The following is a 27,152-nucleotide window of genomic DNA, read 5'->3' on the forward strand; positions in this document are numbered from 1 at the left end:
CATGAGGATGATGATGATGATGATGATAAAGGTGATAGTGAAATCTTGGTGATTAAATAGGTATGTGAATGAAGGGGGTGGTGGGTGATTGTTGATATTAATGATGATAATAGTGATGATAGTATCAAAGAAGGCAGGCTTCTGGGCCAAAAGCATGTGAAAAAATCACTGCTTGCCCACTGTCACCAAAGTCAGCAAATGAACCAAATGCTGACTTTGATGATGACAGTGATGCAATCCTAACCACTATGCTGGCATATTCACCTGTTATTGAACTTGAAGTCTTAGTCATAAAGTGTCACACAGTGGTGTAGTGTCATAGGGGCACCGGGGGCACATGCTCCCAATCGATTGCAAAATTTAGAAAATCCCATAGGAAAATTGCCAAAAAACTGCTTGTACCCCCCAATCAGACCTGGTGCCCCCAATCATGGTTGGTGCCCCCCCCCCCCAATCGGATGATCCATGCTACCCCAGCAAACACAAAACATTTTCGACATCATTCGCAAAAGGTTATAAAAGGTTGTCAGAAAACGTTTAAATGTCGGGTTATATAAAGGGTATATTAAGAGTATAAAACGTTTTCATAACCTTAAAAAACATTTTTTTTTAATCTACTGCTCAGCAATCAAAAATGTTTTACAGAAAACGCGTTTAAAATGTCGGGTTATATAAAGGGTATAAAAACGTTTTAATAACATTCCAAAAACATTCTTGAAAACTTGATACAAAACATTCTAAACAGAATGTTATTTTAGTTGAAAAATATTTTGCGAAAAATGTTTGCCCAAAATATTTTCAATAACGCTTTTAAAACGTTTTCATGACCTTTATATAACCCGACATTTAAATGTTATTAAAAGGTTTTGAAAAAATATTTTAAGAACATTTCTGTGTTTGCTGGGTTCAAATATTTTAACATAATGTTATTTAAGTATTGACACAATATTTGGCAAAAATGTTTGCAAAAATAGTTTACAATAACATTTTTTGAAAACATTTAAAAATATTGTTGTAGTGTGTTTCCATACAAAACGTTTTAAAACGTTATCACGACCTTTATATAACCCGACATTTTAATGTTATTAAAACGTTTTTACCTAAACCAAAACCCAAAATATAACTTATTTAAAACGTTTTTAAAACATTTTTGTGTTTGCTGGGACGCTCCTGGGACGCTACTGGTGTCACAGATAAGTGGACCAATATGACACTACAAGCTATTAAGATGATAACAAGATAACACTGGTCAATGCTGGTGGTGCTGATTTGGTGGTGGTGGTGATGATGTGGTGATGATGTGATGGTGGTGATGATGATGTGATGGTGGTGATGATGATGATGTGATAGTGGTGATGATGATGTGATAGCGGTGATGATGATGAAGGTGATAATGATGATGGTGATGATGTGATGGTGGTGATGATGATGTGATGGTGGTGATGATGATGTGATGATGGTGATGAAGATGTGATGATAGTGGTGCACCATACTATTATGATGACCATGATGATGATAACAGTGATGATAACAATGATGCGGATGATGGTGGTACATCACCACCATGATGATGTTTATTATTATCTTCATGATGATGACAATGATGGTGATGATAATATGATTTTGATGATGATAATGACAGTGATGATAACAATGGTGCCGATGATGGTGGTACATCACCACCACGACGATGATGATGATTATCATGATGTTGATTATCACGATGAAGTTGATCAAATTCAATGAGGATGACAATGATTGTGATGTTAATATGATTTTGATGATGACAGTGATGATAACGATGATAGAGTTACATCACCACCACAATGATGATGATTATCATGATGATAAAGGCAATGAGTACAGAGTATGACAATGATGGTGATGATAATGATGATGATCTCATACATACAGTACATACTATTTCCTGACAGGTCTACTCTACCGGGGCAATCATCGGTGGTGTTGTTGCGACGTCTCCAGAGGCTGCACACAAGGCTGCCAAGCTGGTCCATGTGTCATATGAGGAGTTACCAGTTATCACCACAATAGAGGTTAGTTTGTACATCTCATGATGTGGACAGTGGGAATGTTGGTGGCATATAGTGCAATACTCCCCAAGAATTCTTCCTCTCTTCATATGTGCAAATTCAGGTCAACTAACAGTGCTACTGTTTGAACTCTTGTCAGCAATTTGAGAGATGAAGTGATCATGACTATTAATTATTTCACTCAGGGAGCATATCCAGGAAGGGGGGGGGGGTCAATGCACCCCAATGATAAAAAAGGTTTTAAGAAGGTTTAAATTATAAAGAAATTGTAAGGGGTTAAATCCACTTTTTGCATGTAAGCAAATTAATTTGGGGAAAAGGTCTACTTTTTGGAAATTTTGGCATCCCCTAAAAAAATCCTGGCTATGACAGGCCTGGTTTCATTTTGTGCTTGGTAGTGATGTAACATACATAGGCACCAAACTTGAGGTGAAATAAATTATAATTATTAAACATTCATTAGTATACCACTGTAGTTCCATCTGATGCATATGGATGCACCAACAATAGACCAGATATCTTGAGTGCACTGGTTCAATCCTCATTCAGTTCTGATTTTTTTTGGTCTCTCAATTTATAATATGCCATATTTTTTATTACCTGAGCTCCATATTTTGTTGACCAAAGCGTCTGAAAAAAACTTTTTATCAAAATCCAGGAAGCAATTGAAAAAGAAGCCTTCCATCCTCAGCCTTTTGAAACCTTGGAGAAGGGAGACATAGATAAAGGTTTCAGTGAGTCATCCGTCATTCTAGAAGGGTCCATACGTACAGCAGCACAAGAACATTTTTACATGGAGCCTACTACATGTATAGCCATCCCATCAGGAGAAGCTGGGGAAATGGAGATTACTGCAGGCTTCCAAGAGCACCACCCAGCCCAGGTAGGTTTTAAACAATACATTAGGCTCCATGTCCTTGTAAAAGTTTTCTGCACATTTACATGGAATCTACAATATGTCTAGCCATACATGTACCATCAGGAGAAGCTGGTGAAATGGAGATTACTGCTTTGAAGAGTACCCTCCAGCCCAGGTAGGTTGTAAACAAATGTGAAATGCTGGCCAAAAACAATAACAAGCAAACAAAACTTTCCATAACGTGTAAGGCATGCATGTTGCCTATGGGGGTCAAGGATAAGTGAGGGGTGCGTTAGCGAACTTAAAAAAAGCGCAAAATAGCACGAGCATACACAAAAGAGAGTTTGCTCATAATCACTGACAAGTTGAGCGCTCTGTGTAGTACACAGTGTGTACTTTCAGATGAGTGATGTCGCGAGGTCCAAAAGCTGTACCAGCGTCAGCTGAATTCAAGTACACTGAGAGGGCACAGGCATGGGATATTCCAATCTATGTGTTGATTATCAATCTATGAACCTTTCAAGTTTCAAACATGACAAATAATTGTGTTTTACAGATGACTGTGTCCAAGGCATTGGGTGTGGATGCTAACAAAATCAATGTGAAATCCAAGCGTGCTGGGGAAGTTTTGGAGGGAAAGCTAACCAATGTAACTATGTAGCCGTCTGCGCATTGGCAGCACAAAAGTAAGTTCTTAAAGTTGTAATCAGTGGCAGCTCCATGGGGGCATGGGGGGCAAATTCCCCCAGTCAGAACTCTTGTCCCAGTTGCCCCCAGTATAAACGCAAAATTACAAAAATTTCCACTTTTTGTGGCAATTATGAGCAAAATTTGTTGATTTTGCCCCACCACCCGAAATTCACTTTGCCCTCCCCCATGCCCCTGAAACAAATTCATGGCGCCGCTACTGGTTGTAATGTACACCAGTATTATATCATGCAAGTCTAGAACCATTTGTGAGACAAGACCTAAAACATGGCAAACTTTTGCATTCTGATATTTTAACACTTGTATAAAGATCAGTAATTTCATTAAGGAATTAAAATATGTTTAAGAAATGTCTTTAAAACGCAACTGCCGCTTGGCCACAGGCACTATGGCAGAATCAGGTTAGCCCATTGCAATTGTTCCAAATAATAGAAACCAGGTGCAACCGCTGGTTTCGCCTGGGCGCCTGTAGTCGACTGGTGTATGGGTTTTGATGTCATCCCTAAAATTAGTTGTTGTTGTACTTGTAATTCTTGTGAAGATAATGAACATTTCCATCTTTATAATGAACCATCTTACACTCTAAATTTCAAGGATTTAAAATAAATCCCAAAGTACTGTGATTAGGGACCAATCAAGTGTTAGATTTAAAATTAAATCTTTAAGATTTAAAATTAAATCTTTTAGATTTAAAATTCAAATCTACAAGATTTATTTTAAATCTAAAATTGATTGGTCCCTAACTACAGTCTTAAGGATTTATTTTTAAATCCTTATAATTTAGAGTGTAGACCATCTTAATTAAATCCTGTGTCTCAAAGCTTGTGAGAAATTCAAAACCTAATGCGGAATGTGGTGTTTTTTACTGTATTTTTTTTTAATTTTAATTTTTGTGTGTGTTAGTACAGTTTCGGATAAGCATTTTGTGCAATCACTATACTGTTTGATACCACGTCCTAGGTACGAGACTACCTCAATGAGGTGGTCTCGATGCTACATCCTGGATGTAGGATCGAAACCACTTATTTCGCGTTCTCACTGTGCTTGGAAGTGGACTCGATGTAGGATCGAGTCCACGTCCTGGTATCAAACAGGCATAGTGAGAACGCGCCCTAATATCCAATGTTGGAATAGCAGACAAAATGTGACTGCTACAAACAAATATTCTTCTTTTATTATTTTTGTATCCAAAAATTGCGCAAAAATCGAAAACTTGAAATCAAATACGAATTTTGAGTTTTAATTGCGCCTTTTTGTTGAAAAAAAAATAAAAAGAGATAACAAAATTGAATCTCTTGATTTTCAAAGAGGACTACGCGGCACGCGCACAATTTTAATTAAGATGGCCTTACCACCGGCTTATTAAGACGGTTTATTTAAAAGTGCGGATTTTGACCAAACTATGGCACCTAAAATCTTGATTTTTGCAGGGTATCTTTGTTTACTTAAGTACATTACAATCGTGTAAAAACCAGAATAAAAAAATTCTAAAGCAAATGTTACAATATGGCTTTAATCAAGTTGTTTTCTCTTTTAGAACTGGCAAGGCAGTTCGGATGGTCCTACCACGAGGCACTGATATACAGATCACAGGCAACAGAGAAGGCTCCATGGCAAAATACAAAGTGGGTTTTGATTGGTTACTCAGATAATTATATCATGCAATTAACCAATCATTTTCTCTCTTAGAACTGGCAAGGCAGTTAGGATGGTCCTACCACGAGGCACCGATATACAGATCACAGGCAACAGAGAAGGCTCCATGGCAAAATACAAAGTGGGTTTTGACGATAAGACAGGAAGAATTAACTCACTGGATGTTACTGTGTATGCTAACTGGGGATCTCATCATGGCATTCATTTTGCTGTAAGTTTAAGGGGGGAAAATCTTTTGGGCAAAATGTAGGAGGGGGTATCCAAAAGTTTTTGACATCACCCAGAAGGAATAGAGCTATATTGATGAAATTTTGTCAGTGTAATCACTGGTCCTTATGTACATTATGGTCCAAAAATGGTCTCATAAGTATGTTTACTTTCTTTACAGGTGGCGCTAGATGGGCAGTAGGCGATAACCTGTAAGATGGTGAAAATTGAGGCACGAGTGTGATTAAGTTCCTGCATTTGGAGGGTTAGGCCTACAATGCTCAGAAAATCTATGATGAAATGAAAGCTATCTACGGTGATGATTGCCCATCATATGGCACTTTTGCTTTTTGAAAAAGGAATTTCCAAACTGGCCACATGTCCCTCACAGATGAGCCAAGAAGTGGACGGCAATCATTTACGGATGATGCGGCCACAGTGAAGAAACTCAAGAAAGTGGAGGATCTTATCATGAAAAGGTTATGCGCCTTCTGCCCATCATAGCGCCATCTGTAAAAAATTAAACATACTTATGAGACCATTTTTGGACCATAATGTACATAAGGACCAGTGATTACACTGACAAAATTTAATCAATATAGCTCTTTTCCTTCTGAGTGATGTCAAAAACTTTTGGATACCCTCCTCGTATGTGGGTTGTCTTTAAAGTGAGTTTTGTCAAGAAATAAATATCACAGGAGGGAAAAATGAGTATATCTAGGAGCTAAGATTCATAAGTTGCATATAATTAGTTTTAGGCTATAAGTTGTGAGCTTACTTAAAAAAATATGGTGGGAATTTTGTGAAAATACGGTTTTGAGGTGTGAAAATATGATTTTGCATTTTTCAAAGTTGGCATGTCTGAATATGTTTACCTTGAATATTTCTCTAAATGTATCACTTTATTAATATGTGAAAACTGTTTAGAAGTGTGAACTGTGTGCGCTCATGGCAATATTCTGAAAGAATGAAAATCACATGTTCAAGTTTTTAAATTTCCAAAATTAGGGTCGATTGGATGTGGAAAAACAAGCATTTATTTTTACTTAGTCTATGTAATGGTTGTTTGGAGAAATGTACACCAAAGGGATTAAAAAATGTATCTGGCTAAATTTTGGGGACATTTTAGTGAGGGGGGCACTCAACTTTAGAAGTGAGGAGTATGTGCCTACCAGCATCAGGAGGTAGGGGCATTTCGGGTGGTCATTGGTTATACAATTTTGAAAAAAGGGGGGTCATTTGGTTTGAGATTTTTGAAAAAATGTTTGTTCCAAATTTAGGATACAAATATGCTGAAATAGACAATTAGAATTTAACTATGTTTTACTCATCAAAACAGTATAATATTTTTTTAATCACAAAAAATTAGTACCTTTTATTTTCTGGAATTGGGTGTAGTAAGTTTGTTACTTATCATGCTTATAGGATTGTGATCTTCTTATCTTCCCATGTAGGCTCATAGCCAGGATATTTTCATGGTGGATTGCAGCTTTAAAAAATACAGACCTTTTCAAGAGAAATCTTCATTCTGGCCAGAAGCAGACATTTACCTCCTCTAAAATTGATTTTTGGAGCCTAAATGTCACATTGCACAGAAAATTCAGGATTGCAGTGTATTAATCTTACATTTGTGACATTTTTGGTCCAAGTTTGTGATTGTTTACCATCAAAGCTGATATTTTGGCGATTTGTAGGGGGTGCATCACATCTTCACACCCTCTGGCTACGGGCTGTTCCATGCATAAGTCTTACCCCCTGTGAGAGGCCTTTTTTTGTAATTTTTAGCCCATTTTGACCATTTTGACTCCCCTCTGAAAAAGTCATGACTACCCCACTGCATACAGCGCCATTAGTACTTACCACCAACATTTCTTGAATCATTTCAGCTTGTTGCAAATATACTGTATGCTATTGATGGTGTTTACCTGATGGAAAACATGCGTGCTACTGTGAAGACTTGTGTTACCAATATCCCTACTGGCAAACCTATGCGCACATTTGGTTATTGTGAGCCTGCGTTCATTTTAGAATCTATAATGAATGATATTGCATCAAGGTGTGGCCTACCAGCAGTACAGGTGAGGTTGGGGTGATCCTAATGGTCTATAAGAACTATTTTGATTGGTTACAAATCAGGCTTTGTCTTGTGTTCAACCAATCAGAGATACGGTAAGAGATCAAAAAAGCTCAATTTTGATTGGTTACTCAGTTGATATAGCATGTATTTTAACCAATCAGGGACTCTACTAGAAACGTAGTAGTGCCATGGGGTTAAAGGTCATATAATATTTTTGGGGTGGAAGGAAAAATAAGGCTTATTTAATGGAAAGTTATAAGCACGTTTTGGGAGAGATGGTATTTTCACATGCAAATTTCCTGGGATTTGCCATTATAACTATACCAGTATTTTTTCTGTGGGAGAGCTTTAGGATCATACTTGTTAGTGGCGTAGTGTCATACGGATGGGGGTACGTGCCCCCACCCCACAATCAATTTGAAAATCCAATAGGAAAATTGCAGAAAGATGGTGTGTGCCTCTAAGCCTGGTGCCCCCCAATCATGGTCAATACCCCCAAATAGGACGACTCATGTTACACCCCGGGGCTACGCCACTGATACCAGTTCCCAAGAACACCTGGCATGGAACAGATTCCATTAGAATTTTGGGAGATGTCCTGAAACTTGTTCCCTAGAATCATCCGTTTCTTGGAAGTTGCCATATTGGATTGTGATAAATGGGGACTAAAATGGAGAACCTCTTGAACTAAATCAGCAAACACCTGAAATGGAATGATTAGAAAATTGTATATGAAAAGTATTTTAGCAGCACATATCCCCACCCAACCAAATCATTTTCTACAGGTTCGTGAAATCAACATGCACAAGGCTGACATCCCTAAAACCTATTATGGTGTTCCCATTGAGGGTTATGATGTATTTAAGAGATGCTGGAAAGAATGTATGGAAAAGAGTGACTACCATAACAGACGAATGGAAGTGAATAGCTATAACAGGTGATTTTCTTACTGTTTTAATCCAATAATTTTCTAATGTTTATGATTATAATTTGTCAACACTTCCACATCCCCAGAGTGTTCCTTCATTATGGTTGATAACATTACCACTCACACCTCCCCCGCTTTCTGATCCATATTGCTTCTGTGATGCATCTATTGCTTGACAAACCACAATGAAACCTGATGAAGGGACATATTCAGTAAATCATGTATACTATTAGCTGCCCAGCTAACGCAAAAACATTTTACAGAAAATGTTTGTCAGCTAGGTTATATAGGGTATAAAATGTTTTAACATTAACATTCTAAAAATATTGGTTAAAACTTGATGCAAAACATTCTAACATAATAATTCAAACATTTTTGCTTGGGAAATCCAATGAAAAAGTAAGTCACTACTTTAGCTTTTACTGTCTTGGCTGACGGTTTGATCACCAGTGTCTTGTTCCATTGCTTTTTCCGCAGAAATGCTTGTGACATTTCCCGGAAGTGAAGATGTTTTTGTTTTGAGCAGTGAATCTTATATGTGATCAAGAAAGACGATTATGTTCATCGCGGTTGATTGTTTTTTAAGAGTTATTTAAGAGTTGACAAAATCCTTTGCACAAATTTGTGCAAAAAATGTTTTACAATAACATTTTGACAATGTTTTTAAAATGTTGTAGTGTTTTTTCATGTAAAATGTTTTTTAACATTTTCATGACCTTTATATAAATCTACATCTTTAAATGTGAATGTTATTGATAAGTTGATTCAAGGAGTTCAGTCATCTTCTTTCTGTGATAACCTATCAGTTGTCTTGTCTTTTGTTTTATTCTTGTATACATGAATTTAACAATGATATGATATTATTCAAAATTGTGAAAACCTCTGTACGTGAAAATAGTATTATCGTTAGGCTCAATTTTAGGCTTACTAAGTTCAAGTAAAAAAAACTGATTATATTTTAGTCTGTTGAACCAGTTGTTTTGTTATATTGCAGATTTAAATTCTGGAAAGCTTAAAAGGTACTTAGATGGATTATTCATTGAGATAAATAAATATTAAATTTGCTGATTATGTTTAATTTTCATTTCTTATGTAGCAAACACAAGTGGAGCAAGCGTGGCATAGCAGTAGTGCCTGTGAAATTCAACATTGGTGGTTATCCAGGCTTTCTGCATCAAGTAAGTAAAGAGTTTGCAATCAAATTGCAGACTCTGTTTTAGCTCACATAATGTTATATGCTACATGATCTCAAGAAATTTAGGTAAAATGTGACGTGTCATGTCAAAAGGAGACACTTTTGGGCAGGATCGTAAATGGAGAAATAACCAAAAATATGCTCGGGTCGAATTTTTCACAATTTGGGTTTGTTGCGAATTTGTGATGTTATTAATGTTAAAAATATTGTCTGTTAGTTTCAGACTGGAATATAACTGGCATCTTGTATTTTTTGAGACATTTTTCAAGGTAATTCCTACTCTCAACATTGTCAGTAATATTTTTAAAGGCCGATATCTCAATTTCCAATTTTATAATACCATAACTTACGAACTCAATATCTTTGCTTAGGAATGTCAGATTTCATTGGGGAAAACGGCGTTGTGGAGCAAAATATCTCTATATTTAAGATATAAAAAATCTCAAAATATATAACGTGCCCAAAAGTGTCTCCTTTTGACATGACACGTCACAAATGATTCCCCTAATTAATGTTGAGTCCTGTTATTTTGCTCATGTGTGTTTGAACCCTCATCTTACCAATGGGAACGTTGTACCCCTGTAACATTTTCTCCTTCAGTGGTGCACTAAATGATGATATGAGTTAATTGTAAGTCCATCCCTACTAGCAGGAACAATTTTGATGTTAAACAGTGATTAGAGCTGATATTAATGCCTATTTTGAAAGGAAAAACAATCTTTCCTGAGAGCTCACCACCCCCCACCCGAAAAAGAAGACAATATAAATTTTGATGAATTTATAAGCGATTTTTACAAAAGTTTGAACAAAATTTCGACTCAAGATGGGGGTTGGGTACCCTCTGATTCCCCTCTAATTTTGCCATTAATTTGGGACCACGCTGGAATTTTTTTATGGGCAGCACACCCCTTCATGTAATTTATATGGCCTCGATGCAGTGATACGACAAGTTAGGGGCTTCAGCTCCTGGGTTGTCTGTAAAAGTATCACATTTTAGTCACTCAGAACACTGTGGAAGAGCAGAAGATATTTTAATCTATAGGCATTCAGTTTGATCAGGATGAAAAGATGCATAGTCTTTTCATCCTCCGGATCATACTGAATACCTATAGATTAAAAATCTTCCCAACTGACTCATTATCTTAGTTGATAGAGCTGAAAGGTGCTAGGTTCAAATCCTGGATGATCAGTGGGATTTTTTACACTAGTTATCATTCATGTTGTGTGGTGAGAAGTTTAAATCAAATTATAATATTAAATGACCCACGTGTTTGAGCTAATTTTCTTCTAAACCTTTTTCTTCATTTTTAGGCAGGAGCAATGGTCAACATCTACTTGGATGGGTCCGTTCTTATCCGTCACGGCGGTGCAGAAATGGGACAAGGAATACACACCAAGTTGATCCAGATTGCCAGTCGCATATTAGGTATACCTGTGGACAAGATTCACACCGGAGACTATAGAACTCATGTTATACCCAATGCTACAGATACTGCTGCGAGTCACGGTACAGATTCATTTGGCATGGCAGTCAAGGCAAGTAAAAACCAAGGTAGATGGTGGATCAGTCAGCTTTATGTCCCCTGCTGATGAGGAACAAATGAGTTTGGGGTCAAGGTAGAAGTTGGCAGGGGCCTAAGCAGTGGCGTAGATTTCTTTTTAACATTGGGGGGGATGGTGTTGAAAAAAATTCTTGAAGAATAGTGCAAAAGTGGAATAAATGCGAGCGAAGCGCGCGAAAATTTGCACTTTTGGGGCTAAAATGGGCAAATATGAGGTTAATTTGGTCAGAAACCTATATTCAGGCATCAACATGGGGGGGGGGGGGATGATTGTATGGAGCATCCCCCCCTGGCAAAATATGGGGGGGGGGGGATAAATCCCCCCATCCCCCCGGGATCTACGCCTATGGGCCTAAGAAGTACACCGTCTGTATGTGGAGGGGTGCGTATGGGATGTCTTTTGATGATTTCTCCCACATGCTTAGATGGATTTCAATGGGACTTGGACACAATGACACCTTGGAGGTCTTGATCAATGTACATAGCATTCACTGCTATACTTTGACCAATAATATTTTCTTTTCTCATTTTTACAGAATGCATGTGATACATTGGTTGAAAGACTAGCCCCATTCAAGAGTGCCAAGCCTGATGGAAGCTTTACTGATTGGGTAAGTAGATAGTGTCAATTACAGAATGCATGTGATACATTGGTTGAAAGACTAGCACCATTCAAGAGTGCCAAACATGATGGAAGCTTTACTGATTGGGTAAATAGAGAGTGTCAATTACAGAATGCATGTGATACATTGATTGAAAGACTAGCTCCATTCAAGAGTGCCAAACCTGATGGAAGCTTTACTGATTGGGTAAGTAGATAGTGTCAATTACAGAATGCATGTGATACATTGATTGAAAGACTAGCTCCATTCAAGAGTGCCAAACCTGATGGAAGCTTTGCTGATTGGGTAAGTAGATAGTGTCAATTACAGAATGCATGTGATACATTGATTGAAAGACTAGCTCCATTCAAGAGTGCCAAACCTGATGGAAGCTTTACTGATTGGGTAAGTAGATAGTGTCAATTACAGAATGCATGTGATACATTGATTGAAAGACTAGCCCCATTCAAGAGTGCCAAACCTGATGGAAGCTTTACTGATTGGGTAAGTAGATAGTGTCAATTACAGAATGCATGTGATACATTGATTGAAAGACTAGCCCCATTCAAGAGTGCCAAACCTGATGGAAGCTTTGCTGATTGGGTAAGTAGATAGTGTCAATTACAGAATGCATGTGATACATTGATTGAAAGACTAGCCCCATTCAAGAGTGCCAAACCTGATGGAAGCTTTACTGATTGGGTAAGTAGATAGTGTCAATTACAGAATGCATGTGATACATTGATTGAAAGACTAGCCCCATTCAAGAGTGCCAAACCTGATGGAAGCTTTGCTGATTGGGTAAGTAGATAGTGTCAATTACAGAATGCATGTGATACATTGATTGAAAGACTAGCTCCATTCAAGAGTGCCAAACCTGATGGAAGCTTTACTGATTGGGTAAGTAGATAGTGTCAATTACAGAATGCATGTGATACATTGATTGAAAGACTAGCCCCATTCAAGAGTGCCAAACCTGATGGAAGCTTTGCTGATTGGGTAAGTAGATAGTGTCAATTACAGAATGCATGTGATACATTGATTGAAAGACTAGCCCCATTCAAGAGTGCCAAACCTGATGGAAGCTTTGCTGATTGGGTAAGTAGATAGTGTCAATTACAGAATGCATATGTGATACATTGATTGAAAGACTAGCCCCATTCAAGAGTGCCAAACCTGATGGAAGATTTGCTGATTGGGTAAGTAGATAGTGTCAATTACAGAATGCATGTGATACATTGATTGAAAGACTAGCCCCATTCAAGAGTGCCAAACCTGATGGAAGCTTTACTGATTGGGTAAGTAGATAGTGTCAATTACAGAATGCATGTGATACATTGATTGAAAGACTAGCCCCATTCAAGAGTGCCAAACCTGATGGAAGCTTTGCTGATTGGGTAAGTAGATAGTGTCAATTACAGAATGCATGTGATACATTGATTGAAAGACTAGCCCCATTCAAGAGTGCCAAACCTGATGGAAGCTTTACTGATTGGGTAAGTAGATAGTGTCAATTACAGAATGCATGTGATACATTGATTGAAAGACTAGCCCCATTCAAGAGTGCCAAACCTGATGGAAGATTTGCTGATTGGGTAAGTAGATAGTGTCAATTACAGAATGCATGTGATACATTGATTGAAAGACTAGCCCCATTCAAGAGTGCCAAACCTGATGGAAGCTTTACTGATTGGGTAAGTAGATAGTGTCAATTACAGAATGCATGTGATACATTGATTGAAAGACTAGCCCCATTCAAGAGTGCCAAACCTGATGGAAGCTTTGCTGATTGGGTAAGTAGATAGTGTCAATTACAGAATGCATGTGATACATTGATTGAAAGACTAGCCCCATTCAAGAGTGCCAAACCTGATGGAAGCTTTACTGATTGGGTAAGTAGATAGTGTCAATTACAGAATGCATGTGATACATTGATTGAAAGACTAGCCCCATTCAAGAGTGCCAAACCTGATGGAAGCTTTGCTGATTGGGTAAGTAGATAGTGTCAATTACAGAATGCATGTGATACATTGATTGAAAGACTAGCCCCATTCAAGAGTGCCAAACCTGATGGAAGCTTTACTGATTGGGTAAATAGATAGTGTAAATGTGACGTGTCATGTCAAAAGGAGACACTTTTGGGCAGGATGGTAAAAGGAGAAATAGCCAAAAATCTTCCCGGGGGTGAATTTTTCACAATTTGGGTTTGTTGCGAATTTGTGATGTTATTAATGTTAAAAATATTGTCTGATAGTTTCAGACCAGAATATAACTGGCATCTTGTATTTTTTGAGACATTTTTCAAGGTAATTCCTACTCTCAACATTGTCAATGTTATTTTTGAAGGCCGATATCTCAATTTCCAGCTTTATAATACCATAACTTACGAACTCAATATCGTCGCTTAGGAATGTCTGACTTCATTGGGGAAAACAGCGTTGTGGAGCAAAATATCTCTGTATTATGTAAAAACCTCAAAATTGATAACCTGCCCAAAAGTGTCTCCTTTTGACATGACACTTCACAAATTAATAAACACATATATGCAAATAGTGCCCAGCCGAGAGAGATTCTTTCTACCCAGATTCTGGCATTACTGGAATAATACCAAACCAACCCGACCCGTCCCGAACCATTTGGACAGATCCCGCATGATTCTAACCCTTTTTTTCATACACCTGACCATGCAGCCATTTCCGAAATTCTGTTAGCCACATTCGGATCCTTTCAAGACTTTCCAGATCAGACATGATCAATGTAAATTGAAAACTTTGAATGACAAATTGAATGTTCACAAATAAGTTGAACTTTTCTTCTCTTCTCTCACTGTAGGTCAATGCAGCATACTTTTCTAGGGTCAATCTCTCTGCGACTGGATTTTACCAGTGAGTATTTTCATTTTCAAGTTTCTTGATTCTTGATTCAGTATTCTTAAAAGCAAATCTTGCTGTCCCGGATGTTGAAGTATTTTAATAGCCTCTTGAAACACTTTTGAATATCGTCAGCCTGCTATGCTAAATGCCTAAGTCATTCTCATTTGCAATTTTGATTTTCTGAGTAACAAACCCGTAATTCATCAAATTTCCAGCCGCATTTTTCCAGCCGCATGTGATCATACAGCACAGCACTGCACCATGGTAACTAATCATGTATGTCACCCTCTTTCACACAGAATCACCATTAAATAATTGATGTACTGCCCTCTGGCTCTCTTCCATGTTAATCCTGTCCTCAAATTCAAGAGAATACATGTGTAACATGAATTTAACAACGAGGCAAATCACTATTTGGAATTCTGACAAATTCATATGATATGATCATTACATTGCATAATATGAAATTGGTCAGTTTTTTTTTTCAAACCTGATTTTTTGGCATATGTGACACAATCAAGGGAAATGAGTTGGATGTTGCTAATATTGATTTTGAGATATTGGCAAAGAAAGTGTTAAAATTCTTTTGTTTTATATTGTTTTCAGCGATTGATAAATTGACGTAACTTCACAACGAAAAGTTGTATCAACATGCATGGGGTTTTCAGTTTCTGAAAGCTCTCAATGTCCTCTTTAAAAACATGTGTAAAACTCATTTTCGACCAGGGCCGACATGTGACTCATTCCCCTTGATCATGTCACATATTTGTAATGTTTACACATGTCCCAACTTAGGCCTTAATGGAATCAGCCCAATTCTGTGTGTTTGTTAGGTAAACAGAGCATATTTTGACATAATGTTATAATTCACACATTTGGCCCCTATAGAACTCCCATGTTAAATGGCCAAAATAGCCAGTGGGATTTTTTTCACTTTACTTTGTTATTTCGACTTAAAAGGGCATTTTGTGATCCACAGCCTCATCCCCCACTTTTCTCAAAAAAAAGTTGAGATTTTTATATCACTGGAAACCTCTGGCTACATAATGTTTATGTACAAAATATTTCTTGCAGATTAATTCGTTTAGCAAAGATATCGTGAAATTTGAATTTCGTTCTGGTGCACCAGAACGAAATTACAACGCATTGTCTATGGAGCAGTGTAATACACATAATCATGCATAACTCGCAAACGCAAAATCGGAATCAACTGAAATTTTGGGAATAGGCTTTTTTCGTGGATATGTACTGAACAATGTCATAAAAAGAGGATGCTAGGATCACGAAATACTCCTTTAAATGGACAGAACGCTTTTCTGACAGATATTAGTTTTAACCAACAGTAGTATGTCGAGTAAAGAATAACATAAGGACTGAAAAAATTGTTCGATTGGCGTAACCTGACCAACCCTAAAAATAGGCCTGATCCTAGACTTTTTTTCTTATTTTTTTGCAAAAAACAACAAAATAAGTTTTAAAAAAAAAATTAAAATTAAAAAAAAAAAAAAATGTTCCAAGGCCTTTATCATATGCAATTTACAGCTTAAAAAGTGTGTGTAAGAAAAAAATGCCTACCAACCTACCCTGATTTTTTTTATTTATGTTACGCCAATCAAACAATTTTTTAGGCCTAATTCAAATTTGATGGAAAACATACGTTATGGCTTTAAACCCCATTCAGCATCATAGGCCTTGCTCAAAATCTGACCTCAAGTTTTTGAGTACTCCCACTAGGATCCATAACATGCTCATCTATCAGGGCATTCTTTAACCCCAATACATTTGTACATTCATTGAATGACCTACGCAAATTTGGGTACCAAAACTCATACTCTGCAACTTGAGGTCAAATTTTGCACTATGAGTGTTTAATTGAGGTTATTGAACTATGCCATTGGGATGAGGCCATTGTGGTCCATAGTGTCCACACAATCAGATGAGCATGTTTGCTCCCAAAAAGTGCACACAAAGGTCAATGTCAAAATGGTCCAGTGCTGGTGACACTTGTGTCTTTTTATGTGACCGTATACGGATTATAGCGCAGATTTGAGGGTATTAGAGCAAGATCCATGTTACTGCCCTGCATCACTGAGGCATGAAACAAATTTGCATGCATGAAAATTTCACCAGTGCAAAATTTTCATACACACGAATGTATTTCTGTGTTATACAAATTCGCTACAATATCATATCGCAGCAGAAACATGGTGTTCTCTCCAAACGTGAAAATTGAATGCTGTGACAATATCATGCTTTAGAGTATGTAGCTCCGTTACATAGTGTGCACTTTTCCCCAACTGAATCACAAAAATGAGGTGTGTGCCCACTGTCCAATTCTCGCTATTCACAATAAGGGCGCCGCCAGCGGTTTGCGATGTAATCGTGATGTATCATGGGAAAAGGTCGACATCCAAGTCCGCCCAATATGAATATTACCATGCTATTACATAGGAACATGTGACAATATTTTTTAGTTTGTCAATATAACGGTATTACACGCATAAATCGATAGAGAAAAAATTAATTGTGCACATTTCAAATCACATTATTAAGTATTATTGAGTATCGATTCGCGTGTAACACCTTTATTTTGACAAACTAAAAAATATTGTCACATGTTCCTATGTAATAGCATGGTAATATTCGTATTGCACGGACTTGGATGTCGACCTTTTCCCATGATACATCACGATTACATCGCAAATCGCTGGCGGCGCCCTTATTGTGAATAGCGAGAATTATTTGCATATGCACCTAGCTTGATTGAAAATAACCTGACTCCATGTTTTGAGTTCAATTTTCCAGTATTTTATTTTGACCAGTATAATTGTGAGGCCCGGGGTTCAATCCTCACTAAGTTGTGATTTTCTCTCTCTCTCTCTCTCTCTCTCAATATCTTATATGTCAGTTTACCAGAAGGCTGAGGCATGGTGAGAGAGTAGGCAATAATGACAAGTTGAGATTACGAATAAACCAGCTGGGAACTCAGGTAGCGCAGTGGTATAATTCTTGACCAGTAATTGTGAGGCCTGGGGTTCAATCCCCAGCGAGTCCTAATTTTTTTTCTAGCTCTCTCAATTTATGTCAGTTAGGTAGTACTCCCTATAGCGCCACGTACAATCGCGCCGTCAGTTATGGGGAGAGAATTGGGGGTATTCGAGTCCTTGCCGACGGTGCGCGGAGACGAACGAAAACAATTCTGCGTCTCATCTGAACCATCTTGGGTCTGGCGTGCAGGTCGATCAAGTGCATCTCTCAAATGCGCCCATCATCCAAGTCGCGCTTGCATGACAACGATTGCCTCAAGTGCATTCCAAGGAAAGTGAATACCCCCAATTTTTGCTCCATGTTTGTATCAAGATGGCAATCGAGGCCCGGTTCTCTGTCTCTAATTCTGTGGTAGAACCTCATAAAGTCACCTTTCTTTTTAATTACAGGACTCCTCGCATCACATGGGACTGGGGTACTAAAACCGGCCGACCATATCCATACTGCACATTTGGAGCGGCCTGTAGCGAGGTACAGATAGACTGTCTCACAGGCAATCATGAGTTGTTGCGTACAGATATTGTCATGGACGTGGGGAAGAGTCTAAATCCTGCTTTGGATATTGGACAGGTGATGATGATTAATTAAGGCCTAAAAATAATTTTTTGATTGGTGTAACCTGATTGACCCTAAAAATAGGCTAGACTTTTTTTTTTTCTTTTTTGCAAAATAATTAAAAATTAAATCAAATTAAAAATAAAGAAACAAAAAAGTTCCAAGGCCTTTATCGTATGCAATTTACAGCTTAAAATGTGTGTAAAAAAAAAAAAAATGCCGACCGACCTACCCTAATTTTTTTTTTTTCAATGTTACGCCAATCAAACATTTTTTTGGATTTGTTTAATTTTTTTCAAACCTGATTTCACACATTCAGGCACTTTCTTACGCTCTCACCCGAAGGTAGTAATATCTCACTCCAAGGTAGTAAATCTCACCCCAAGGTAGTAAAATTTTCCCATAAATTACAAAAGTATTAAAATTGGACTTTTATTGCTAATTATAGGACTAACAAAAGGATTAGGATTTAGTTATGTTGCATTTGGCAAAACAAGACAATATTCTTTTATTTCCAAAAAAACTAGTGCTGTATTTGTCTGGAATTGGAGGCAGATCTGTGCCACTGTCAGCTATGACAGTCGGCAACCAATGAAATTTAGAGCTTACAAACTAAACTGACTTAGAATGTCCTTTTAATGTTCATTATTGTTGTCTTTTTTAGATTGAAGGTGGTTTCATGATGGGATATGGGTACTTCATGCTTGAGGAGCTTCTGTGGGACAAAGATGGGCAACTCATTACCAATGGACCTCATAACTACAAGATACCATGTGTGCGAGACATACCTGCTGAATTCAACATCACCTTACTCAGAAACTGTCCAAATGTTAGAGGGGTTTATTCTTCTAAGGTAAGGCTAAGAGAATTTGTTTGTTTACTGTTGATATCGGTAAACCAAGATGATTGATTAGATTAATATTATTATTCTTGTTATTATTATTACTGAAGAAAGCATATTGCTTTATTACTGAAGAAAGCTTATTGCTCAGTGGCTTATTGATGTCTACTGATGAAGATAGCTTTTTACTGGTATCTGCTGAAGATAGGGTTTACTGGTATCTGATGAAGATGGGTTTTACTCCTATCTACTGAAGATAGTTTTTACTGCTATCTACTGATGATAGCTTTTTACTGCTGTCTACTGAAGATAGCTTTTTACTGCTATCTACTGAAGACAGTTTTACTGCTATCTACTGATGATAGCTTTTTACTGCTGTCTACTGAAGATAGCTTTTTACTGCTATCTACTGAAGATAGTTTTACTGCTATTTACTGAAGATAGTTTTTATTATATACTTCATTAATATATTCTTGTTCATTGATTGGTTAAAAGTGGATCACATGACCAAAAATAGTTCTACCATCAGTACTATCCGTAAATAGTACCTCTAAGCCATAAATGTTTTTTCAATGTCTCGGATGAGCCGTAAATATGGTCCAAGAGATAGCAAGAATTTCTTTGACAAAAATGACCAGGTGTCTTGTTATGATAGTTGGATAGAACATCCCATGGGACATCTGAAAAGTGAAGTCTTGAGTGTCGTGAGCGGTGAAGCGTGACATCAGAGGTCAATGACCTCAAATTTGACCCGTTTTCCTGTATAATTCGTATTATGCATGCCATTTATTAACAACAGCCTCGATTTTCACATTTTTGGTGTCTAATGAAAGATATTGAAATTATCTATCAAACAAAACCAATATCAATGAGATTTAACAATGTTTCGACCCTAATTTTGAGCCAAAAACATCAAAATTTAGCATTTTTACCCATATTTTGCCAATTGACCTGACATAAAACTTATAATTTCCTTAAAAGCGTGAATGTATTACTTAAACATTCTTACTCAAAAACTGACCCATTATGTTCACAAAAAAGATGACCAAAAACAATGTGTGTGGGTAAAGTCGTTTTTGGGCAAGGACATTTAAAGTGCAATGACCTCTTAAATTTACTATGTAAGAGGTTTTCTGCACTTATAGACTGTGGGCTATGCTAACCCCACTCCCCCTAGGGGGATTTATGGAGGCAGGTATTTTTGGGACCCTAATGCATTGAGGTTTTGAAATCCACTTGCCTGCACATTGGCCAGCGGTGGGTGAGGCGGTGAGGGCGTTTTTTTCAAAATGGCCGCCAAAATCACAAAAATCAACATAACTAGGCCAGTGAAGCTCCTAGCAGCATAATTATAATGTCTACACCCATGTTTTTAGGGTCAAAGAATCCAATAGTATCACTTACATCAACAGGGGACCTAAATTTTCAAGATGGCTGCCAAAATTTCAAAATGGCTGACATTGAAAATGAAAATTATCTATATCTCAGTCCTTGAAGCTCCTGCAAGCATAATTTTGATGTCTATACCCATGTTTGCAGGATCAAGGAGTCCAATAAAATCACTAAGAACAGCCCAGGACACAAATTCCAAGATGGCTGCCACTGAATTGTAAAATGGCTGCCATTTAAATCAATTTTGTCTATATCGCTATAACTCTAAGGAGCATGTCTCTGATACATTATGCAGTATTGTCGGAATCAAGGATTCCAGCCAATACATTTAGGTTTTGGTATCCGCTTGCCTTCACATTGGCCAGCAGTGGGGGAGGCGGTGAGAGCGCTTTTTCAAAATGGCATCAATAATGACACCATAAATAATCAACGACAAGTCTATTACCTAAACACAAGAAGTATCAAAGCCTTAGTAGTATAAGTGGGTAAGTGCAATAGCTGTCCTGTGAACATTTGGCAATATATTACATATTGTACTCATATACACATGTCAGCTACACATGGCAGCTATTGCACTTACCCACTTGGGCACTCAACATTTGATGTCCCAACTCCAAGATCAACGACTAATCTAATCATATTCAGTAACTCTATTTGTAAAAGGATTAATTCTAGGAAAAAATGAAACGATAGCTAAGAGTAGCTTGATGACGTAGCTCCCAGTTGCTGATTGGTGCTGGGTTTACTGTACTGGTGATACTGGTGTTGATACAGTAGCTCCCAATTGCTGGTTGGTACTGGGGTAATGAACGCAATGAACATGTTTGGTATTGCGCTATAGTAAGCGTCGTATATTATTATCTATCTACTGCTGGTATTGGTGATGATAAAGTAGCTACCAACTGATTGTTGCTGGGTTTAGCTATCTACTGCTGATATTGGCGTTGATGAAGTAACTTCCTATTGCTGATCAGTCCGGTCCGACTGCCTGATCAGGCAGTATGTTGCCGAGTCAGGCAACATGGTATCCCACAACGCAATGCTCTATTTCAAATAGAGCATCTTTTAATATACCGTTATTTCTTGGTTTAGAATAATTAAGTAGGTAAAATATATAAAATCATCAATGGATGTACAAATAGTAGTATTTTTTCATCAATTTTAGTTAAAATAAAGTTAATTTGCATATTTAAATCAATTTTTAAAAACCTTTAGAAATTGTTTTGTTATTTAAATTATTTTCCTCCCGTGGAATTTGTTTTACCGGTGAAAAATTGTCAACTTACATGTAGTTCATGTGTGTCAAAGTAAAATTTCCACCGATCTTTTATAAAATCACCATGAACAATTTAGTCCTTAGTCTGTCAAATTCGGAAGGGTTACCAAAGCCTGTGTTGCCTGACTCGGCAACATATTGCCTGATTCGGCAGTACTTCCTGATCAGGCAGTCGGGCCGGACTGCTGATAGGTGTTGATGAAGCAGCTTTCTATTGAAGTAAATGTTCATTGGCGCTAAGGTAGCCATCTACTGCTAATATTGGTGCTGACGAAGTAGCTACCAATTGCTGCTTGTTGCTGTGTTAGCCATCTACTGCTGATATTGGTGTTGATGAAGTAGCTTCCTTTTGCTGATTGTGTTGATGAAGTAGCTTTCAATTGTTCACTGGCAATAAGGTAGCTACCTACTGCTGATATTGGTGTTGACGAATAAGCTTTCAATTGTTCATTGGCTCTAATGTAGCCATCTACTGCTGATATTGGTCTTGAAGAAGCAGCTTCATTTTGCTGATTGCTGCTGGGTTAGCTATCTACTGCTGATATTGGTGTTGATGAAGTAGCTTCCAATTGCTGATTGTTGTTGATGAAGTAGCTTTCAGCCTTATTGTTCATTGACTCTAAGCTAACTATCTACTGCTGATATTGGTGTTGATATAGTAGCTCCCAATTGCCGATTGTTGCTAATGTAGCTATCCACTACTGATATTGGTGTTGATGAAGTAGCGTAACTTCCAATTGCTGATTGTTTCTAAGCTAGCTTTCAAGTGCTGATATCCGTGTTCGTGAAGCCCTATTGCTGATTGGTGCTTACTGCACTGGTGTCAATGGCGTTTATGAAGTAGCTCCCTACTGTTGATTGTTGTTTATGAAGTAGCTTTCAGCCTTATTGTTCATTGGCTCTAAGCTAGCTATCTACTGCTGATATTGGTGTTGATATAGTAGCTCCCAATTGCCGATTGTTGCTAATGTAGCTATCCACTACTGATATTGGTGTTGATGAAGCAGCTTCCAATTGCTGATTGTTTCTAAGCTATTTTTCAACTGCTGATATCTGTGTTCGTGAAGCAGTATTGCTGATTGGTGCTTACTGGTGTCAATGGCGTTTATGAAGTAGCTCCCTATTGTTGACAGGTGTTGTGGTATCTACTGCTGAAATTATAAAATTAGATTTTTTCAACTGGCATGACTGGAATCACGGTTTTGAGAGGCAACAGTTTCACACCTTATCCTAGGTGCATCTTCAGGCCGTCTGCTGGAAGCTACTTCATCAACACCAATATCAGTAGTGGATAGCTACATTAGCAAAAATCAGCAATTGGGAGCTACTATATCAACGCCAATATCAGCAGTAGATAGCTAGCTTAGAGCCAATGAACAATAAGGCTGAAAGCTACTTCATCAACAACAATCAGCAATTGGAAGCTACTTCATCAACACCAATATCAGCAGTAGATAGTTAACCCAGCAGCAATCAGCAATATGAAGCTACTTCTTTGAGACCAATATCAGCAGTAGATGGCTACATTAGAGCCAATGAACAATTGAAAGCTTATTCATCAACACCAATATCAGCAGTAGGTAGCTACCAATAGCGCCAGTGAACAATTGAAAGCTACTTCAGCAACACAATCAGCAAAAGAAAGCTACTTCATCAACACCAATATCAGCAGTAGATGGCTAACACAACAACAAGCAGCAATTGGCAGCTACTTCGTCAACACTAATATTAGCAGTAGATGGCTACCTTAGCGCCAATGAACATTTACTTCAATTGAAAGCTGCTTCATCAACACCAATCAGCAATAGGAAGTTACTTCATCAACGCCAATATCAACAGTAGATAGCTAAACCCAGCAACAATCAGTTGGTAGCTACTTTATCATCACCAATACCAGCAGTAGATAGATACCCCAGTACCAACCAGCAACTGGGAGCTACTGTATCAACACCAGTATCACCAGTACAGTAAACCCAGCACCAATCAGCAAATGGGAGCTACGTCATCAAGCTACTCTTAGCTATCATTTCATTTTTTCCTAGAATTAATCCTTTTACAAATAGAGTTACTGAATATGATTAGATTAGTTGTTGATCTTGGAGTTGGGACATCGACTGTTGAGTGCCCAAGTGGGTAAGTGCAATAGCTGCCATTTGTACCTGACATGTGTATATGAGTACAATATATAATATATTGCCAAATGTTCACATACTAAGGCTTTGATACTTCTTGTGTTTAGGTAATAGACATGTCGTTGATTATTTATGGTGTCATTATTGATGCCATTTTGAAAAAGCGCTCTCACCACCTCACCCACCGCTGGCCAATGTGAAGGCAAACGGATTTCAATACCTAAATGTATTGGCTGGAATCCTTGATTCCGACAATACGGCATAATGCATTAGAGACATGCTCCTTAGAGCTTCAACGACTGAGATATAGACAAAATTGATTTAAATGGCAGCCATTTTAAAATTCAGTGGCAGCCATCTTGGAATTTGTGTCCTGGGCTGTTCTTAGTGATTTTATTGGACTCCTTGATCCTGCAAACATGGGTATAGACATCAAAATTATGCTTGCAGGCGCTTCAATGACTGAGATATAGATAATTTTCATTTTCAATGTCGGCCATTTTGAAATTTTGGCAGCCATCTTTCAAATTTAGGTCCCCTGTTGATGTAAGTGATACTATAGGATTCCTTGACCCTAAAAACATGGGTGTAGACATTATAATTATGCTGCTAGGAGCTTCACTGGCCTAGTTATGTTGATTTTTGTGATTTTGGGCGGCCATTTTGAAAAAAAAACGCCCTCACCGCCTCACCCACCGCTGGCCAATGTGCAGGCAAGTGGATTTCAAAACCTCAATGCATTAGGGTCCCAAAAATACCTGCCTCCATAAATCCCCCTTGGGGAGTGAGGTTAGCATAGCCCACAGTCTATATGTGCAGAAAACCTCTTACATAGTCAATTTAAGAGGTCATTGCACTTTAAAATGTCCTTGCCCCAAAACGACTTTACCCACACACATTGTTTTTGGTCATCTTTTTGTGAACATAATGGGTCAGTTTTTGAGTAAGAATCTTAAAGTAATGCACCCATGCTTTTCAGGAAATTATAAGTTTTATGTCAGGTCAATTGGCAAAATATGGGTAAAAATGCTAAATTTTGATGTTTTTGGCTCAAAATTAGGGTCGAAACATTATTAAATCTCATTGATATTGGTTTTGTTTGATAGATAATTTCAATATCTTTCATTAGACACCAAATGTGTGAAAATCGAGGCTGTTGTTAATAAATGGCATGCATAATACGAATTATACAGGAAAACGGGTCAAATTTGAGGTCATTGACCTCTGATGTCACGCTCCACCGCTCACGACACTCAAGACTTCACTTTTCAGATGTCCCATGGGATGTTCTATCCAACTATCATAACAAGACACCTGGTAATTTTTGTCAAAGAAATTCTTGCTATCTCTTGGACCAATAGTACCTCCAAGCCGTAAATAGTACTTTTGACCATGCCTTCTGCGATGCGTGCATTCGATCTTGACGGAACAGTTCACGCACGCTTGAAACTGCCATAGCGTGATTTCGTGCTGCTGTAATTGGTTAGCCCGATTTAAGCCTATTCGATTTTTTTGAAGGGGAAAATATAGGTTGTACTTAAATTGGTCGTGCTGTTCACTCAGGATAGAAGCTGGAGAGTCAAAACGTCAAATAATTTTCTTTTAACCAATCAATGAACAAAGACCATATTAATGAAGTATATAAAACAAATATATACTGCCTTTATTCGAAGTTCTGGTTAAAACTATGGTCCCTTGTTGAGATCAATTAATACTATATTGATCTCACCTCGGGCCCATATCTACCGATAATAGGTTTCTGCTATCTATTAAAGATAGCTTTTTACTGGTGTTTACTGAAGATAGTACTGAGCTTTTTACTGGTGTTTACTGAAGATAGTACTGATGATCGTTTTTACTGCTATCCACTGAAGATAGCTTTTTACTGCTATCTACTGAAGATAGCTTTTTAATGCTATCTACTGAAGATAGTTTGTACTGATATCTCTTGAAGATAGCTTTTTACTGGTGTTTACTGAAGATAGTACTGATCGTTTTACTGCTATCTACTGAAGATAGTTTTTACTGATATCTCTTGAAGATAGCTTTTTACTGGTGTTTACTGAAGAAAGTACTGATGATCATTTTTACTGGTATCCACTAAAGATAGCTTTTACTGCTGTCTACCGAAGATAACTTTTTACTGAAGATAGCTTTTTACTGCTAGGAAGTGCTATCTACTGAAGATAGCTTTTTACTGCTATCTACTGAAGATAGTTTTTACTGCTATTTACTGATGACAGGTTTTCTGCTATCTACTAACTGATGATAGCTTTTTATTACTATCTGCCAAAGGTAGCTTTTTAAGTGGAAGCCTGTGGCTAGCATGCCAAGCATTCAATTCATATATTTTCAACTGACAGTCAGAATTAATAGGTAAATTTTCACGGGAAAATTTTCTGGACACGTGACACCCATGGGCGCAGACATATTAGCATTATGGAATGTGACCCGAGCACAGTGGGTGTTCTTCCAATGTATTTGAATAGGAAGAATTCTTCCTTTGAGGCAAAATAAGTTACTTGTCGCACGTTAATAATGTTATGGTAAGAGTTTCCGTAGATAAATATTTTTTTCCGTAGATAAATATTTTTTTCCGTAGATAGATATTTTTGAAATTACGTTTTGATGATATTGTGAAAAAATTAAGATAACATAATATTCAATAAATTTGCAATGCACAAATTTTGATCAAAATTGCGGTCAAAAATACTATTCCAATTCAAAATTACTAAGACTTGAATAGCGAGGTTACCGCCGGGGGTCAGAGATCAGGCTCGAGGTTACACTCACATTGATACGCATTGGTCACGTGTCCAGAAAATTTTCCCGTGAAAATTTACCTATTAATGTTGACTGACTGATAAACCTGGCTATTAAATAATAATTTGATATTATTTTCTTACAGGGCATAGGTGAACCACCCTTCCTTCTTGCAACCTCTGTGCATTTTGCTGTCCAAGACGCCATCCAATCAGCCCGATCTGATGCGGGGAAGTCAGGTGTGTTCTCACTAGAAACTCCAGCAACAGCCGACAGGATACGCAAGGCCTGTGGGGAACTCAATTTCACAAAACTGTAGTTTCTTAATGCCCATAGCCCCAGGTTGTCATGGAGGCTGGTTTGCTTGGATAGCCCACTGACCTCTATACATGGATAGCGGGCGGCGACCGCAATAGTGAAACCACTG

General features: G+C 37.7%; 2 protein-coding genes across 2 annotated transcripts in view; both read left to right on the forward strand.

Moving 5' to 3' along the window:
- Positions 1 to 5,421, forward strand: part of LOC140149659 (xanthine dehydrogenase/oxidase-like) — a 54,653-nt gene extending 49,232 nt beyond the window's left edge. Inside the window, exons 20-23 of the mRNA XM_072171738.1 lie at positions 1,935 to 2,054; positions 2,710 to 2,934; positions 3,467 to 3,596; positions 5,308 to 5,421. Coding sequence (XP_072027839.1) covers positions 1,935 to 2,054; positions 2,710 to 2,934; positions 3,467 to 3,571 — 450 coding nt within the window. The 3' untranslated portion in view covers positions 3,572 to 3,596; positions 5,308 to 5,421. The remainder of the gene's footprint in view (positions 1 to 1,934; positions 2,055 to 2,709; positions 2,935 to 3,466; positions 3,597 to 5,307) is intronic.
- LOC140149660 (xanthine dehydrogenase/oxidase-like) lies at positions 5,327 to 27,152 on the forward strand. Its single transcript, XM_072171739.1, has 10 exons — positions 5,327 to 5,485; positions 7,368 to 7,559; positions 8,344 to 8,495; positions 9,583 to 9,664; positions 10,993 to 11,217; positions 11,780 to 11,854; positions 14,678 to 14,730; positions 18,156 to 18,336; positions 18,986 to 19,174; positions 26,871 to 27,152. The coding sequence occupies exons 1-10, from the start codon at positions 5,327 to 5,329 to the stop codon at positions 27,042 to 27,044; spliced, it is 1,482 nt and encodes a 493-aa protein (XP_072027840.1). The 3' UTR covers positions 27,045 to 27,152.

This window comes from Amphiura filiformis, chromosome 4 (genome assembly GCF_039555335.1).
Source record: "Amphiura filiformis chromosome 4, Afil_fr2py, whole genome shotgun sequence".
In the NCBI taxonomy this organism is placed as follows: Eukaryota; Metazoa; Echinodermata; class Ophiuroidea; order Amphilepidida; family Amphiuridae; genus Amphiura; species Amphiura filiformis.